The sequence below is a fragment of the Streptopelia decaocto genome (assembly GCF_964273445.1).
Source record: "Streptopelia decaocto genome assembly, chromosome: 3".
Lineage (NCBI taxonomy): Eukaryota > Metazoa > Chordata > Aves > Columbiformes > Columbidae > Streptopelia > Streptopelia decaocto.
In genome coordinates, this window is record NC_138656.1 from 43,611,234 (window position 1) to 43,629,118 (window position 17,885).

A 17,885-nucleotide genomic window follows, 5' to 3' on the forward strand; every position below is an offset into this window, starting at 1 on the left:
AGAAAGTAAATGTTGCATAAACATGATTTGATGAATACTTGGTTCCTAATGTGTGGAAATAGAGAAAAGGGGAAGTGAGGAAGCACAGAGAATCTTCAACCTGTCAGGTAAAAATGGGAGACTGAAAGACTCCTGCATTAGAAGGAGAACACTGGAATATATAGAGATGGGAGCTACATCGTGACAGGCAAAGGATTTCCAGTGTATGCAGAAAACATGGTGTGCAGATGTGCACCATCACTTTTATGGAAAGTTAACAAATCCTTGAAATGGAAGGAAAACCGTATATATGCTGTTTGTTTTGTAAATATACATTTGCATAATTAAATGTTCCTAGTGAAATGTGGACAACCTATTTAATGATGTGATGAAAGGCTGCTATGTGCTGAAACAGCAGTTCTTGAGACTGGCACTGTTTTTTCCCTCAAGACCTGGCATTTTGGGTAGAAAATGTGAGTGGATTCCTGAATAAGACTAATATAAAAAACAAGACTGAAACTGTACAACCTTCTTTTAAGCAGAATGACATGATTCCTTAAAATGTAGTTTTAGTGAGTGTCCCCCATGCTCCCATTCTCAGAACAGTCTTCTACAATTTACTAGTTTAAATTTGTCGCTGCCAATGCAGGCCTCATGTTATCAAGCCTTCTTAAGTGCAAGTAGCCTTTGGATTTTTCTAAATATCGTTTTAGGTGATTACATAGCAAGTTTGACCCCTCTGTTTTGGCCCAGATTGCTGCCCAAGCTTATGATTTTTAACATAGTTTTCTAGCTAAGAGATGTGTAGGGGGGAAGTCTTCCTTCATGTAAAATCAAAACTGTTGACCAGAAATTAAGTCTACATTTTCAGAAAGCTATTTATCCTCTAGGAAGTAGAGGTGTTTATCTTCCTAGACACCATAGACTTAAAAATATTCTAGAGTCTATAAAATCTCTAAGTTCAATTTAAGTCTATAAAACAGTTTTTAAGTAGTTAAAGAACAAGGTGAGAGGGAATCTGTGCTTACATTTAACTTTGAAGATAGTACTAAAATTTACATACACTTTTTTTTCAAATAATTTTAAATGTGGAATTAAACTAATGGAATTATGGATGCATTTGTATGCAAAAATGTTTTTGCTTTATGCACACACTGTAGTGTGAATGTCCATATTGAGGATTGCAGCCTTGGACATGCAGAAAAATTTGTTCCTATACAGCTTGTCTGGAAGAAATTGAAACAACTGAACTATAGACTTGCATAGAAACATAAGTATTTATTAAAATTCTAGGTTTTTTTAAAGTGAAAAATAATTTACCACAACTGATAGTTATTAACTCCCTGACTATTTTGCTTTTATTGCCTTTTGCATTATAAGAGACTACTGATCGTACTTTAATCAAGCCAATAAAAATTCATGTAAACTTATTGTATGTTTATTTTAGTGCATCTTTAACTGCCTTGTTTGGGTTTTTTTTATTCTCTTGTATGTTAATTTGTTTAAAAATGCAGAAAAGCTAGCTGAGCAGATTCTGTAGAAAATTCTTTAAAATCACTTGCATTATGACTTGTCCTAGATAAGCACGTTTTTCTTAAAGGGTCATACATAATGTTGACATAAATAGCTGAGACCTTTTGTAAACCATTTATAATTTGTTGACAAAAGTGCAATCAGAGTTCAGTTTAGGGGGAAACATTTCTCTAGGTTATAAAGAAAATAAGATGTAATTGATAATGTCCTGAATTTGGGGGAAAAATAATCTATACATTTTATTGATAAAGTAGGTATGTATTAGGAAGGAGAAGGAATGCCATTTACTTGGGCTATATATCAAATGTATCGTTTCTCTTATTATCTGAGTGTTCTCAGGGTCAGAAACTTAGCAAGTGTGATTGTTCCTTTAAAAATTTGGATTTTGAAATAAACGTGTAGTTTCTATAATGCAAATATGCTGAAGAAAACAAGAGGGAGATACACACTGACACCAAGTAAAAACACAGTTCCAGAAGTTTGCTGTCTGTATGAATGATATACAGTTTGTTGGCTGACCAGAAACTTTGTGCTAAATCAAGACCAATAATGAAATTCAGAAGCAGATTTTTAACAGTGCCTACACTGCATTACTATGCCTGTGTGTGAACGCTTTGGATCGGTTGATTACACCCTCCTTTTTGAATGTTTTCATTTACATAAGGAGCAGAGCTTGATAGATCAAATCTAAAATTCAGTGTCTGAATTATTGGACGGGGTGTTATGTAATCAGAATTTTAAAAGCAAAAGTTAGAACAAAGCTGGCCCTATAAAAGCAAACCATTCCAGAAAAATGTGAATTTATAATTAATGTTCCCCATGCTTACCAACAGTGGACTGCAGTTATATTTTTTGCACTTCCTAACTGTGTTATTTCTTATTAGTGTATTCAGCGAGCTATTAAAATCTAAATTGCTGATTATTAAATTACTGAGTATTTCAGTAAGTCATCTTAAAGCAACACTTCTTTTGCAAAATCTGTACCTTTTGGCCCTTTATCATAAAGCAGTCAGGAAGATGAAAGCATGCGTATGATAGCTTGTAGCTATCATTTCATGTGTCACTCCATACAATATTTTTTTCAGAATCCAAAGAAAGATATAAGAATGAGAGTAGCACGGGTGATGGGGGTGCAAAGACATAAGATTCCTGAATTATTAAAAAAATATTTTAGGATTGTAGATTTTTAAAGGCCAGTTTACTCCATTGTTGAGGCTTATAGGCATTTAATGTCTCAGAAAGGAATAGAATCTGCATTCTCTAACCTCAGTCATGATGACAGCTTTGTCTGGAAGATGCATGTGTACAACCAGAAGTCATCTTTTCAGTTTAGGAAAATGAAGCTTGCTGATCTGGCTTGCAATTTTTCAAAGATGTGTTTCCACACTGTAATTTTGAAGACACTTATTTTCTTCCTGTTTAAAATGAAAATATATAGCATATTTTTCCAGCAGGACAATTCCAGAAAGTTCTCTGATATGTGCTTTAACTGAACTAAAGGCAAAACTGTAGAGTGATGTTTAAGCTATGTTGTTGAGGTTTTTTTATTTTGATTTTTTGGGGGGTGGGGAGGGTTGGGTGGGGTGATGGTGGTGCAAAAGGATTTGTTCCATGAAGTTTACTTGAAACTTTAACCAAAATTATTTTCCATTATGACCCTTTAAAGTCTCATTGATAACAAGGTGGTTTTTTTTAGCATGACAGCAATTTGATTCTAGATAAGATATCAAATGATCACTGAACAGATGGCAATGACTTTTTATTGCTATCAGGTTGTACTGAATTTGAGAGGACTACTGAAAAATGAAGAACAGTATTCTGCGAGCAACTCTCTTGTTCCCACTACTGTTCTTCTGTTTGTCTAGAATTTTGGGGAAATGTTTTATTGACTCTATAAAACTGTAGAGCAATTGTCCTATAGGTTGGCTGTTTCAGGGGTGCTTGTTTGCCCAAGCTGTATGATTTGATGCCAGGTGGTCCAGGCTCAATTCCATGTGCTTGGAAATGCTGTGTGAATGTGAGCTACCAATTTATTTGGTAACTACTAAGGTATTTAATGCGTTTTGTTAATATTATGAAACATTTTTACCAAATTTACATTGTAAAATTAAGAACAAAATTGATTTTATGTAGTAAGACTGTATGAATTAAATGTATTGTGGTCACCGTAGATTTCAATAGGTTTTCTTTCATATGGAACTTCTACTCTTCTGATTCAGGGAGAAAGGATAGAAAAAAGTGAAATATCTGTTCTCAAAATATAGTTTTAAAAGATCTTCTTGTGCAGGGATGTGAAATAATACTTTAAAGCTTTAATGTGATGCAAAAATATGTGAGAAGCTACTTAGTGACATCTGAAACTGGAGAACACCAGTCAGCTTGAAAGATTCAGAAAACTGGCCAGTAATATTATCAGTTTATGCTACCTCACAGTTCATGCCACTTTATAAAGAGCCAAGGTCAAACTAAAACAGTTTCCATAAAAAACAATCAAGATAAAGGCTAATGTTTCCTTTTTAAAAAAAAAAAACTTGGTTTACTTTAATCAGCCACTTCCTTCATTACTACTAAAAATAATTCAAAACTATGACATCAGAGCCATTCTTCTGTCAAAAGACATGGCATAAAACTTATTTTCTGTTTTACTTCAATGAAAACATTAGGAACAGAAGCAAAGCTAGATTGTTGTTGTTGGTTTTTCTTTTCCATAAAATGTACCTCTGTACTCTCCTGCTACTGAGCAGTTATCTTCCACACTAGAATGTTTTGAGTTTTTGAACACTCCCTCTGTTGTAATAGTTAGTGTTCAATGTTTGTTTATTAATTAGTGAGACACCATATCCTTTTACTTTTTTTTCAATGTTGTGAACTTTTATGATGGGTGAGATTATTCAGATTCTCTTTAACACTGAAGTGGCCTTAAGCTCTTCTGTCCCTTAGAACTGAACTAACTTGAACTTCTAAAACTGCATTTATCTACTTTGTGATTCCCTCTTTGCCCAGAGGTTGCAAAGTGTTTGAAAAAGTGGTAGCAGCAGCAGCAGCAGCAGCAGCAGCTCAGTTTCTAAAGAGTGTGTAAGTCAATATCTATGGTTGCATTTAGCAATTACAGATATTTTTTTTTTTCACCCATCCTGGAGAAACGTGGCTGGTCAAGATAGCACCAAGATAGGACACATTTAGCACACATTTTCTCAAGTCTAATTTTAATCATTGCAGTTTCTTCTCACCTACATGCAGCGGAGAATGGCATAAAATAGTACGTGTAATAAAATAGGGTAACTCTGAAGACACAAAGCGTTAGTGTCATGCGAATGTTCTGTGCTATGCAAAGTTTTATACAGTTGATGGACCTTTGAAAGATTATCTGTAAAATATGTTCTTATACGTGTGCCTTAAATGCAAAAAATCTAATTATAATGAGCTAGTAAGGTATGTTGCAAGTATGTATCTGGTGACCTGTAGTATGCCTTATCCATTTCTCATGAACATAACTGAGAAAAGGTTGGACTCTTGTTCTAGTTATCACTTACAGCCCTTGCCATTTATACCATTGAAACTTCTCTGGAATGTCTGTTTCTTTTGGCACTAACAGTCTTATTGATGGTAATTTGTCAAAAAATAAGGGGTTTGGAATAGAACTCAGACTCCAGCTGTTGTGGTCCCATGATTAAAGTCCATGCACCCTCTTTTGTTATCTCTTTCTCCAATGGATGTACTGGGTATGTCTCTTGCTTTAAGTAGGCTCTTTCTCCTTCAAAAAACTTGATGCCCTTAAAAATTACATGCAGTATGACTTGAGAGAGTATTTCTGGTGGAAGTAGCATTAATATTGTTCTAGTGATGAGTGTTTTGCTGTTTGGAGGAATTTGGTGATCTCTGGAGATGATGTCCGATGTATGGGTTTGTGAGCTCATGCCATGGAATGCTTAGGACAAGGCAAACGGTCTGACCTCTCCAAAGTAAATGTGGCAGGCTTGACATCTGCTGCTGCCTGGAGCAGCATTTTACTATGAAGCACAGTTGTAATAGAAACATACAAAAGAACTTTCTTGTTCCAGCTAAAAATGGCTTTCTACATTTCAAAAGCTCTTTTGAGTCCTGTGTCAGAATCTGAAACCTGCTTGATGGAATAGGCAGCCTCAGCTGTTTAATAGATTTATTGTTTTATCTTTTTAGGGAGTGGATGAAAAAGCTTTATTTTGGGCCTTACTGTAGTAGACCTATTAAAAATGGAATTGCCTCTTAGGATTTTTTGTGGCATACTGACTCTGAAAAGTCAAAGCTAGCAGCCTTCTCTCCTTACTGAACAGTTTATCCTCCTCCATTACTTGATTCCTTATTCAGCTTCAGTGCAGCCTCGGAACCTGCTACCAAATTTCTACCTGTGAATGTGAAATAACAGTCAAAATGTTAGTACATTTCTCCTTTCTGATCAACCTTTCATTAAAACCCATTTCTTCAGATACCCCAGGAGGCTCCAACTCCAATATTCTTAGTTTTTTTTCAGAATAATTGGAAGCAATTGTATGCAGTGAGTGAAAACAGCCTTATATATCCCCAAGAAAGGTTTGAGATATTTTGTTTATAGGCCTAACACAGTCAGAAACTTATGTAAACATACTTTTCCCTTAGAAATCACCTTTTGTTCCTGAAGTTTTAAATTTCTGTAGGCTGATTTTTATATGTATAGATAATAATATTTAACTACTTCTAACTTCTCTATTTCATCATTCAATCTGTAGCAAGTTGTTTTATGTTGCAAAGGCAAAAATTTTTACTCTTACTTTTTTCTTGTATGAAACCAGACAGCAGGACATTTCTTAATATTATGGGGAGTTTTGGTGTGTGAGGTTTGTTTTGTTTTTTGTGTGTTTTTTCTGGTTTTCTCTGTGGCTGCTCTTGGCCAGAGTGCTTTTCTGTTGGAATTTTGGTAACCATTTTGTGCACCAGGTTTATTACAAAAAAGATAATTTCTGATGTGACTGATTCTGGGAGAAGGTAGAATATGTTCTTTTCATTGTTTTAAAATAATAGAAGAAATAATGGAAGTATATTCCAAATTGCTGCGTGGCTCTTTGTTTCTGGCAGTATTTTACAAGAACTGTATTAAAAACTTCTAGCATTTGTTAATGTGGTTTTAGAACTTGAAGGTAAAAGGTCTAGAAACAAAACACGTGCAGTATGTTCCTTTGTCATTATATAGTATGAATATTCTACTTTCTGTATAATCTTCTGCTGTTCGGTTTCCAGATGTAGAATTTCCCTTTTGAGTGTTATCCCAATGCATACAATTGGCTGTCAAAAGCTCATTTTCATGCCACAGGTTATACAGCAGCTACTGACTTTCTTTTTGGATTATGCAGATGGATACTGAGGGTCAATACCCTGTTGTCCTTTTCCTTGTGTTCGAATGATGCAAATGTGGTGCACATATCCTATCTTTAGCTTTCTAAGCTTTGCCTCTGAAAGTGAGTTGGTACACTTGTTATTTACCAACTGGATTATCATAGTATTTAGCATCCTGTACAGTGGGGTCATCGTGTGAGGATCCTGTTGGGACAGGACAAAGAAATAGTCCCTGCCTTGGGGATTATAAAATTAAAATTAGAATACATTTATTCAAGCAGGAAGGGGACATTCAATAATCAGTGGACGTTTGATAGTTTCTGAGCCTGTCGACAGTACGGCTTTTACTGAGGATTCAGAGGTTGTCCAGGTTGCTTGAGAAGACCACTGAAAATTACTTTTGTATGGAACTTGCTTCAATGCAGTATTTCAGTGTTGTAACTGAAAGGGATTCTGGAAGACTAAAGATGATTCATTCATGCTGTGTCTAATCTGAACTCTCTTACTGAATCAGTTCTACTAGCTGAGGAAAGGTACATGTCATGCAAACAGCTTTTTACTCCCTACTTTGTAAGCTGTTGAACTACACTGGATATGTAAAGGATTATACAAAATTTACTTGTGTTTATCTGCTGACTGATACCATACCTATATCATTATGTGTTAAAACTCTTAATTCTCAAAGATGAAACTGGAATGAATATTTTGTATTGTCAGTATTTTAAGGATAAATACAGGGAAATTGTAATTACTATGAAATGTTGTAGGCAGAGAGATAAGTACATCTAAATACTTCGAGGTAGGGAAATGTTTTAAAATCATTCAGTCTGCCGTACTTCATTCTGTCCTGAAAAGATAATCTGCGTGCATGTCAATTATGGTCTGAATATAATTTCAGTCTCCCTGTCCAAAACAGATTATTTAATGCTCAATAAATAGGATTGTCCTGCCCTTTGACACCTAGATTCATGAATGGGGAGAATGAAGGGAAACAAAGGCACTTTGGATTCTGTTTATTTAAAACTTTCACTGAGAAAAGAACTTGACTGACAGGTATATAGCTGCTATTTGCAATTAGTAAAGAATCAGACTGACAAAAAATGGTATTGGTGAACAATAATCTATGAGGAGTTTGGTGCTTCTTTTTGTTTTATTCTCTTTCGTGGGATAGTAAGCAGTCAGTGCTTGCGGATGTTCTTTCAGCTCTCCCCTGGAAAAATTCCTTGGTCTAAGAATTTCATGTTAAGACCTTTTGCTTTACCTCATTAATTGCATTATGTTGTAGGCTTTAATGTATCTTGTTAGGTTCCAGAATTTCAGTTAAAATAGCTGAACTGAATTGGAAGAGTGCAAAGGAAAGATGGTAGGTTTTGCTATTGATTTCAACATAGTGATTTTACTCTGCTACTTTACATAGTTCAACCTGAATGAGATTTAACTTCAATTCCAGTTTCATAGTTAAACTCTGCAGAGCCTGCATAATGGAACTGTTTATAATAGAGCTATAAGAATAGGAGGATATCCAGTTCGCTCTGGAAATCAAATTAGCCTTAATGTGTCTCAGTGTCAAAACTTGTGCAAATGGAACAATAGAATATTGGTATTAGCATTTTAAGAAAATACAGTGCTAAACCAGTCCCAAACTCATCTAAGCATATTTTTCTGTAACAGAAGGTGATTTCTAACAGAAATTTTAAAATCAGTGACAGTAATACTGTAATCAGTAATATTTTTATATAAAACATTGTTTTTCACTTAAAGATAACTTAGCTTCACAGAATCACAGAATGTTAGGGATTGGAAGGGACCTTGAAAGATCATCTAGTCCAATCCCCCTGCCGGAGCAGGAACATCTAGATCAGTTTGCACAGGAATGTGTCCAGGCGGGTTTTGAATGTCTCCAGAGAAGGAGACTCCACAACCTCCCTGGGCAGCCTGTTCCAGTGCTCTGTCACCCTCACTGAGAAGAAGTTTCTTCTCATATTTAAGTGGAACCTCCCGTGTTCCAGTTTGAACCCATTACCCCTTGTCTTATCATTGATTGGCACTGAGAAGAGCCTGGCTCCATCCTCATTTGCTTGAAGAAAAACTTGAACAATATTTTTTAATGATACAATGTGCGTTAAGATACTATGTGTAAGAGCAAATATTCAGGAAAAGTAATAGAAGATATGCTAAAGAGAGGCTGGTGGATAAGGAGTTCACTGGATGGTCACACTCAAGGAGTTGCAGTCAAGGCTCACTGTCCAAGTGGAGACCAGTGATGAGTGGTGTTCCTCAGGGCTGGTATGGGACCAGTGCTGATAAGCATCTTTGTCAGCGACATGGACAGTGTGATTGAGCGCATTCTCAGCAAGTTTGCCAACAGCACCAAGCTGTGGGGTGCAGCTGATGTGCTGGAGAGAAGAGGCGCCATCCAGAGGGACCTTGAGAGACTTGAGAGTTGGCCCTGTATGAACCTCTTGAAGTTCAACAAGGCCAAGCGCAAGGTAATGCACGTGGGTCAGGGCAATCCCAAGCACAAATACAGGCTGGGTGGAGAATGAATTGAGAGTAGCCCTGAGGAGATGGACTTGTGTGTATTGGTTGATGATCAAAGGGCTGGAGCACCTCTCTTATGAAGACAGGCTGAGAGAGCTGGGGCTGTTCAGCCTGGACAATACTCTGGGGAGACCGTCCAGAACCTAAAGGGGACCACAAGAAAGCTGGAGAGGGACTTTTTACAAGTGTGCATGTAGGGATAGGATAAGGGGCAACTGTTGTAAACTGGAATAGGGCAGATTTAGATCAGATAAAAGGAAGAAATTCTTTACCCTGGGGTGGTAAGTCACTGGAACAGGCTGCCCAGAGAAGCTGTGGATGCCCCATCCCTGGAAATGTTCAAGGCCAGGCTGGATGGGGCTTTGAGCAACCTGGTGTAGTGGAAGGGCAACTCCCCAGGGCAGGGGAGTTGGAACTACCTGATCTGTAAGGTCCCTTCCAACCCAAACCCATTCTATGAAGCTGCTGGAACTTTGTGGTAGGTATTCTTTGGTATAAGGAATTACACCAGAGAACTACTGGAACTACTTTTTTAGTTCTTTTTAATAATTGACTGTAGTATATTAAAAAATAAAAAATAGTAGTGATTTTAGAAGTTAGGTGTGATTTATTAAATTTTCCCTGGAAAGTCCAAGATGATGGGGGGAATCTTGACCATAAGACAAATTCAAGACAAACGTTTTTGAGGGGCCTGTGTTTTACTGTTTAAACTTATACAGTTATTCTTGTTGATGATGATATTTCTCAACCCGTGACTGAAGGAGAGTCATTATGATTGGAGATGTTTCTTTCTTAAAAATAAAACACCTTTCATTGAGTACCGAACAGCTGTGGAACTCAGAGATCTGTTCTAAAGATCTATTGCTCCAAAATTACATGTTGCATTTCTGTCTCAATATTTACATGTATCTGCCATTTCCCTTGGAGATGGAAACCATATTTGAAGAGCAAACAGAGTAAAATTTTATATATATATATATATATATATATATATATATAAAAAATTCATTATTACTATTTTTACCCTAAATCTTGCACCAGTCCCGAACTACAGCAATTCTGCTAATTTGATAAGGAATGTGATGGTCTTAGAGCAGCATTGACAATCATGTAGGCTGTTGTCACTCTTAGTTATAGCTCCTTCCATCAACCCCCAAATCAGCTCAGCTGTAGTGTGATTTCTGGTGGATTATTCTGTAGATACATTTCTGTAACTATTTCATTTCAGCCAAGGATTCTTTTTGGTTTCTGCTCTTGCATTTCTCATGAAGGCAAAGACTATAAGAAGAAGAAATAGAGCACAACTGAGGGAGCATGCAGCAAATATTCACTACGCAGCAGCTCGTATGTATTTCCATTAGTCCAATGAGGAGCTTCTCATCCTTCTGCCTCTTGTCTGTCTGCATATTAATCAAGTATCTGAAATATGCATATGAGGAGTAACCATTTATACTGTAGCAGTTATAGCTTTAATTGTAAATTTGATGTATAATAATTTGAACTATTTTTTTTTTGAGCTGTGCTCATAGTTTGTTCATTGTAATATTTCCAATCCATTTTCCACAGCTGCAATCTGAATAAGTGGCTCATTTATAGTTAGTGTTATCCTTTAATATTCAGTGTGCCTCATGGAAAACTTTGAAAGAAATATTCTATTTAAAGACAATTATGCTTAAATATCATGGTTTTCTAAAGACATTTGCATGAAAACACATGCTTGAAGAACTCATTTTCTTCTTTGATACTCTTGTCTGCGGTAATAATTCTTCTGTTTGACATCATAATCAACTGTCATATGATATGATGTCACAGTTGAGTGAGACCAACATTTTCTGGCTTGGACATGCAAATAAGTAGCATGGCTTGAAAATCAGGCATAGCCATCATTTTGCTTCTGAAAATTGGATTGCTCTGATTTAGGAATCATTAAGATACAAATGCTGTTAATAGATATACTGAAAATATGTAAATCTAAAAACATAGTGTTCTTTTAAAAAATAAGAAAACTGGAACAAGTTTGAACTTAAAGTAAAAAAACCCCAACTTTTTATATGATTTTATTCTTTTTCAAAAATTACTTGCCCTTTTTCTAGAGACAACCTTAGCTTTAGGAAATGATACCTTGTGACCAGTTTGTTCAGTGGGTTATCTGGTCCAGAACTTGTGAAAATACAGGCAGGTTATGAACCATGTTCATTTCTCCTTTGTGTTGTTCTTTTTCATTGCACTCAAAAGTGTGGGCCCGAAGGCAGAATTTTCTTGCAAACTTTGGATTCCCATAAAGCAGCCATTGTGTAACTGCTGCTCTGCTGTACTGGCAAAGTACACAACACTACTACCCTGTTATGTGTTCCTTTGAAGAGCGGAAAACAACCAGACTCTGAGCACACAGAAGATGCTGTGCAGAATCAATTGAATGCAAATTAAATGTCTGATCTTCAGCTTTTGGCATATTATTCCTGCCTATACTCCTATTTTATCAAATTGCACTTCCCATTTTTTAAGATTAGTAGAGCTTGAGAGTCATGGTTTATAGAATTGTCATCTTGATAAATAGTAGAGATTAATGCTTTTGTCCAAATTATGCATTCTTTTTAGGATGATAACATTACATAATAATAAGGGCAGATTTCCAAAGTCTTGATCAACAAAGTGATCACAGAAAGACTTCGTAAATAATTCATTTCCATCTATCAAGGCTGTCACGAGGCAACGTTACCAAACAGCCTCCTTTTGACAGGATAGTCCAATAGTACACTTCTTATTCATTGCTCTGCTGCTGGCACAGGAACACTTGTGGGCACGTATCCAGGTCCCCAGGAAACTTGGAATTGTTCCACGTTAAAGAACTGTAACTGTGGCTAACAAACCAGCTGCTGTGCGGAGCTCAGAAGGAAGGCTTTGTAGCCCTGTGGAAGGAACTTCAGTTATTTGCATCACATCCAGCAGCCTTCGTGGGAAGGGTTGGCAGGAGCAGAACAGCAGGGTGTGGGCATCCAGCTTTTCTTTTCTGACCGAATCTATCAGTGATTCCATTCTTAAATGCTGGAATGGAAAGAGAGAAGTGAAGAACTTGACCAAGAGGACTATACAGGTCTGAAGAGAAGGGTGCTCATGATCACATGGGCAACATTCTTTGTGAAAGTAACAGTTTGTTTACTTTCAGCAAACAAAATTGGTTGATAATATATAATATTAGCATCTATAGGGAGATGTTTGAAATGCTAAATTCTTACTATGAGAGGGGAAAAACCTTAACAATGACTGCAGGAGAATATAGTGCTATCCATTGGCATAGGTCAGCTGTCAACCAAAATATGCTTTTGTACTGAGTTACAGGAATGGTAATTTATATTAAAAACAGGCAGGTTTTGTCAATTAGGCCAACTTCAGATTTTTTTACAGAAATATTTGCTAGTGTACCTTAAATATACTGCATTACATCTTTACATCTTCAAATACTAATATTTCCAATAAAAAGTCAATCTACAGTTCCAATACAGGCATTTATTTGGTCTTTTATCCTAACAGCTTTACACAATAAAGGCAAATAGTTATCTAGTTACCTTTACAATGTACCTTTGTTTTAAAATACTCAGGCCATACTTCATGAAGTATTTAAGTTAATGCCACCACCACCAAAAAAAAAAAAAAAAAAAAGCCTTGCTTTCTTGTGGCCTTCAGGCTCTCTGTCACCTTCCACAAATACAGCTGTTTGTGAGGCCAAATGGTCAACCACATTGTGGATCTGGATTGAAAGGAAATGGGGTGATAGTGTACATTTGTTACTCTTTCCTTCTGCCTTCCACCACCTCATTGGTAATTTAATTTCAACCTGGATTTTGTTCCTGGTCCAATTCACTACTTCTGCACAAATGCTTATGACAGAAAAAGGGTTAACACAAGGGAAGAAAATAATGGAATTTTTGGAGGATAGTCTTCTCTGGCCTTATGTATTTTTCCATTTTCTAAGATATTATTTTTAATTTAAAAAAATGCATATACTAATGACTCCTATGAATGTTGGTTTTGTATGAAAAGGCAAGAAGGCTAAATGGTGTAATTCACCCTAATTTCATAGAAAATTTAATTAATCTTCAATAAAAAGTTAAATACCTTTCCTGATGAGAAATTGACCTTTCTGCATTCTCACTATTTTATATTCTTGCAGAAACAGAAAAGGTGATTCTGGGATAGTTAACGTTTCCTTCAGTGTTTTTATTTGGCAAACGTTTCTCAGACTTATGCAATTGTATAAAGAACACTCTAAGACATGATGAAAGTGCTGTCAGCTGTTTGTGTTAATGTGTATACCACGGAAGTTTTCTTGTATTCCATCTTTGGAATATTATTTGTGTCCCCAAAATATTAAGTGTGTTGATATATATGAGAGCAGCCCTGTGGAGAATGACTTGAGTGTACTGGTGGATGAAAGATTGGACATGCCCCAGCAATGTGTGCTTGCAGCCCACAAGGCCAATTGTATCCTGGGCTGCAGCAAAAGCAGCGTGGCCAGAAGGTCAAGGGAGGTGATTCTGCCCCTCTGCTCTGCTCTGGTGAGACCCCACCTGAGTCCTGCATCCAGCTCTGGAGCCCTCAGCACAGGAAAGACATGGACCTGTTGGAGAAGGTCCAGAGGAGGCCACAAAGATGATGAGAGGGCTGGAACAGCTCTGCTGTGAGGACAGGCTGGGAGAGTTGGGGTTGTTCAGCCTTCAGAGGAGAAGGCTCCAGGGAGAACTTTTTGCAGCCTCTTGGTACTTAAAAGGGGCCTTTAAGAAAGATGGGGACAGACTTTTTAACAGGGCCTGTTGTGACAGGACAAGGGGTGATGGTTTTAAACTGCAGGAGGGGAGATTCAGGCCAGATATGAGGAAGAAATTTTTTACAATGAGGGTAGTGAAACACTGGAACAGGTTTCTCAAAGAGGTGGTAGATGCCCCATCTCTGGAGACATTCCAGGCCAGGCTGGGTGGGGTTCTGAGCAACCTGATCTAGTTGAAGATGTTCCTGCTCATTGCAGGCAGGTTGGAACTAGATGATCTTTAATGTGCTTTCCAATCCCAAACCATTCTGTCATTCTGTGACTGATCTTTTTTGTGTTGTATAAGTCAATATTTAAAAATACTACAGGCTAATTTTGAAGTACTGTTGCTCTGAACACAGTTGTTTAAAAAAAATGGGTTTGTTCCTTTTTTAAATTTATGTTATTGGCCATCAAATAGGAGTTCTGAGGAATTAATATGTAGTGAAAGTAAGCTGTATTGTTATTGTTACCCATTTCTAGTAACAGTCACATGGAAACAATGTCGATTGTGATGCTACTGTACCTCTAACTTGTGTTTTTATTGACTGATTTTGGTAGAAGGGTCCTAAAGTTTGCTCACCTGCTTCACACTCTTGGAATTTATTATGGCGTAAATAATAGGTGGAAAAAAAAAAACCCACTTATCTTCTGAGCTCCTTTAACCGCTTTGTATCTTCCCTGAAGTCAGAAGAAGATTCATATTCCAGGCTAATTTGACCAAACCTTTTTTTTTAACCTCTAAATGCATAATATGCTTATTTGCAGCATCTTAAAACATCATTATGTTCTTTTAGTTCAAGGAACAAAAGCTGAAAAGGAACTACATAACTTGCTTCTTATTTTAGTCTTAGTTTTGTGCAATGGGTTAAAGATGGGCTCTGCCTGCAAATTAATCTTCACAGCATGAGTCATGGTCATTCTTAGGACCATTAAAGCCATTGAAGAATATTTTTATACCCTAACAATTCCAATTTCGTGAGCAAATTAACAGTTATCAATAGAGCTACTATTTTATTTGTGGAATACAGTGGATATGTTCTTCAGCACAGTAACTGAATTAACAGTCTAGGTTTCCAACCAGAGGAATATAATGTAACAGAAGAAACTATAACTGTTTTATGCAGCTAAATAACAATTTACACTCCAAGTAAAGGAATGTACGTAAATTTCCCTTTGGGGAGAGAGAGAAAAAAAGAGCTAGATAGATTTATGCACCAAATTAATCATAGTGCAGAGATTACTTACCTTTAAAGTGTTCTTTTAAATTGGATGAAACACTTTTCTTGGTCTAAGGTCCTGTTTCATATATTTTGCTTACATTACCTACCAGTCTTGCACCATAACTCCTGTGTGTGTTAGCCAGTTTTAATTAAACTTGAAGAAGTTATCTTAGAGCTGGCTGTGCTATGATTAGACGGAGAACAGGGATCTAAATTGATTTCGGCATTGAAGGAAACACAGAGAGAATTGTGTGTGGCTGTTCTGCTTGGCAGGAGCTGGCCTGCAGTTCAGTGTGTGTGTACAGGTTCGCCCATGGGAGATACGCGGATCCTGTAGGGATCACATGGGAAACTGGGATTATTGCATTTGTTGCGTTTTAGGGAGGCAGGGGATACAAAACCATACAAAGCAAGTCTCATTAGTTCTAGTTTCATGGGGTGTTGTGTATATACAAGCAACATTGTAAGCTTACTGTTATTGACTATAAACATTTTAATACTTTTTTTTTTTTTTAATGAACAGATAAAAGAAATTTGTCTGGATTAATACTGAACTGAATGCATCTGAACCGAAGGAAATGTTTTAAGATTGCTCTCCTGACAGAAGTTGTACAAAAATGGTACACTGAGGTTTCTGCTTGCACTACAGGGAAGACTGTAACTGTATTTATATATTGCATTTTATTGGCCCGTAAAAGGCAATGTAATAACAAAAGTACCAGTCAATTTATGCAATAGTAGCGTTTCCTCTCCCACTGCCTGGACATGAGTGATCAAAGGTCTTTGCAAGAAGATAAGCACAAAGTTAGCAGAACTTCCTCCAAGTTCAGGGAGTCTTCAAGAAGCATGCAATCTGATGATTATTTTGCTAGAAAACTCAAAGCTCTGAATGGTAACATGGGTCCTCCTGTTTCTTCAACTGCATCTGGCAAAACTGAAAATAATCAAACAAATGGTACACCAGCTGTGCCTAAAATGGGTGTTCGAGCAAGGGTATCTGAATGGCCTCCTAAAAAGGATTGCTCTAAAGAGCTGAGCAAAGCTGCTTGGGAAAACAGACCTCCAGCCAGTTACGAAAGTGTTGGCTCAGTACTTCCTAATGGACAAAATGACCAAAGTGATGGACAGCAAGAAGAGCTAGAATTGGAATTTACAGAGGGAAAATATTCCATAGGAGATCTTTTTGTTCATTCACCTCAAAGGGGACTTCATCCCATAAGACAAAGAAGCAACAGTGATGTGACAATAAGTGATATTGATGCTGAAGACGTGTTAGACCAGAATGCTGTTAACCCAAATACCGGAGCAGCTCTTCATAGAGAATATGGCAGTACCTCTTCCATTGATAGACAGGGCTTGTCTGGAGAAAATTTTTTTGCCATGCTAAGAGGATACCGAGTGGAAAATTTTGAACATAAAACCCTTGCTCCATTTGGATTTTCTGAGTTTTTCCACTGTGACCCTGCAGTTTCTCCAAGTCTCCATGCTGCTGCACAGATTTCCAGGGGAGAATTTGTCAGGATTTCTGGCTTGGATTACATGGACAGTGCCCTACTTCTTGGTCGAGAGAGGGAGAAATCTTTCAAAAGGAGACTAAAATCAGAAGCAGTAGAAACATCTCTATTTAGAAAATTGCGAACAGTTAAAAGTGAGCATGAAACTTTTAAGTTTTCGTCTGATCTGGATGATAGACTTGACAGAAATGTTCGTTCTTGGAACTATCAGAAATGTTTTGCACATTATGATGTTCAGAGTGTTTTGTTTAACATAAATGAAGCAATGGCTACCAGAGTAAATGTAGGAAAAAGAAAAAATATAACCACTGGGGCTTCAGCCGCGTCACAGACTCAGATGCCAGCAGGCCAAACGGGAAACTGTGAATCTCCTTTGGGAAGCAAAGAGGACCTCAATTCAAAAGAGAATTTAGATGCTGATGAGGGTGATGGGAAGAGCAATGATTTAGTACTGAGTTGCCCTTACTTCAGGAACGAAACTGGTGGGGAAGGAGACAGACGGATTGCACTTTCTAGGGCAAATTCAGCATCTTTTTCTTCAGGTGAAAGTTGTTCTTTTGAGTCCTCTCTGAGTTCCCATTGCACAAACGCTGGTGTTTCAGTACTGGAAGTACCAAGAGAAAACCAGTCCATTCACAGAGAGAAAGTGAAGCGTTACATCATAGAACACATTGATCTTGGAGCATATTATTACCGCAAGTTCTTCTATGGAAAAGGTAAATTTTTCTAATGCAATAATTCTGATATACTTATGCATCAGATTTAAGTTGCTTAGTGAAGACTATCTTTTTTTCCTTCTTCTTGTCTATAGGGAAACCTAAGTATTACAGGGCAACCTGAAACTCTTTAGTAAAGTTAAGCCTGTTATTCTTGCTTTCCCAGGGGGATATTCAGCAACCAGTGGATTATATATAAAGTTATGCAATACTTGTCTAAGTTCAC

The 17,885-nt window shown here is 37.0% G+C and overlaps 1 protein-coding gene across 3 annotated transcripts in view; it reads left to right on the top strand.

Moving 5' to 3' along the window:
* Positions 1 to 17,885, top strand: part of SIPA1L2 (signal induced proliferation associated 1 like 2) — a 139,005-nt gene that overhangs the window by 40,602 nt on the left and 80,518 nt on the right. For all 3 annotated transcript variants that reach the window (XM_082049602.1, XM_082049604.1, XM_082049603.1), the window contains one exon: positions 15,953 to 17,659. In XM_082049602.1, the coding sequence (XP_081905728.1) occupies positions 16,195 to 17,659 (1,465 nt within the window). In that variant the 5' untranslated portion in view covers positions 15,953 to 16,194. The remainder of the gene's footprint in view (positions 1 to 15,952; positions 17,660 to 17,885) is intronic.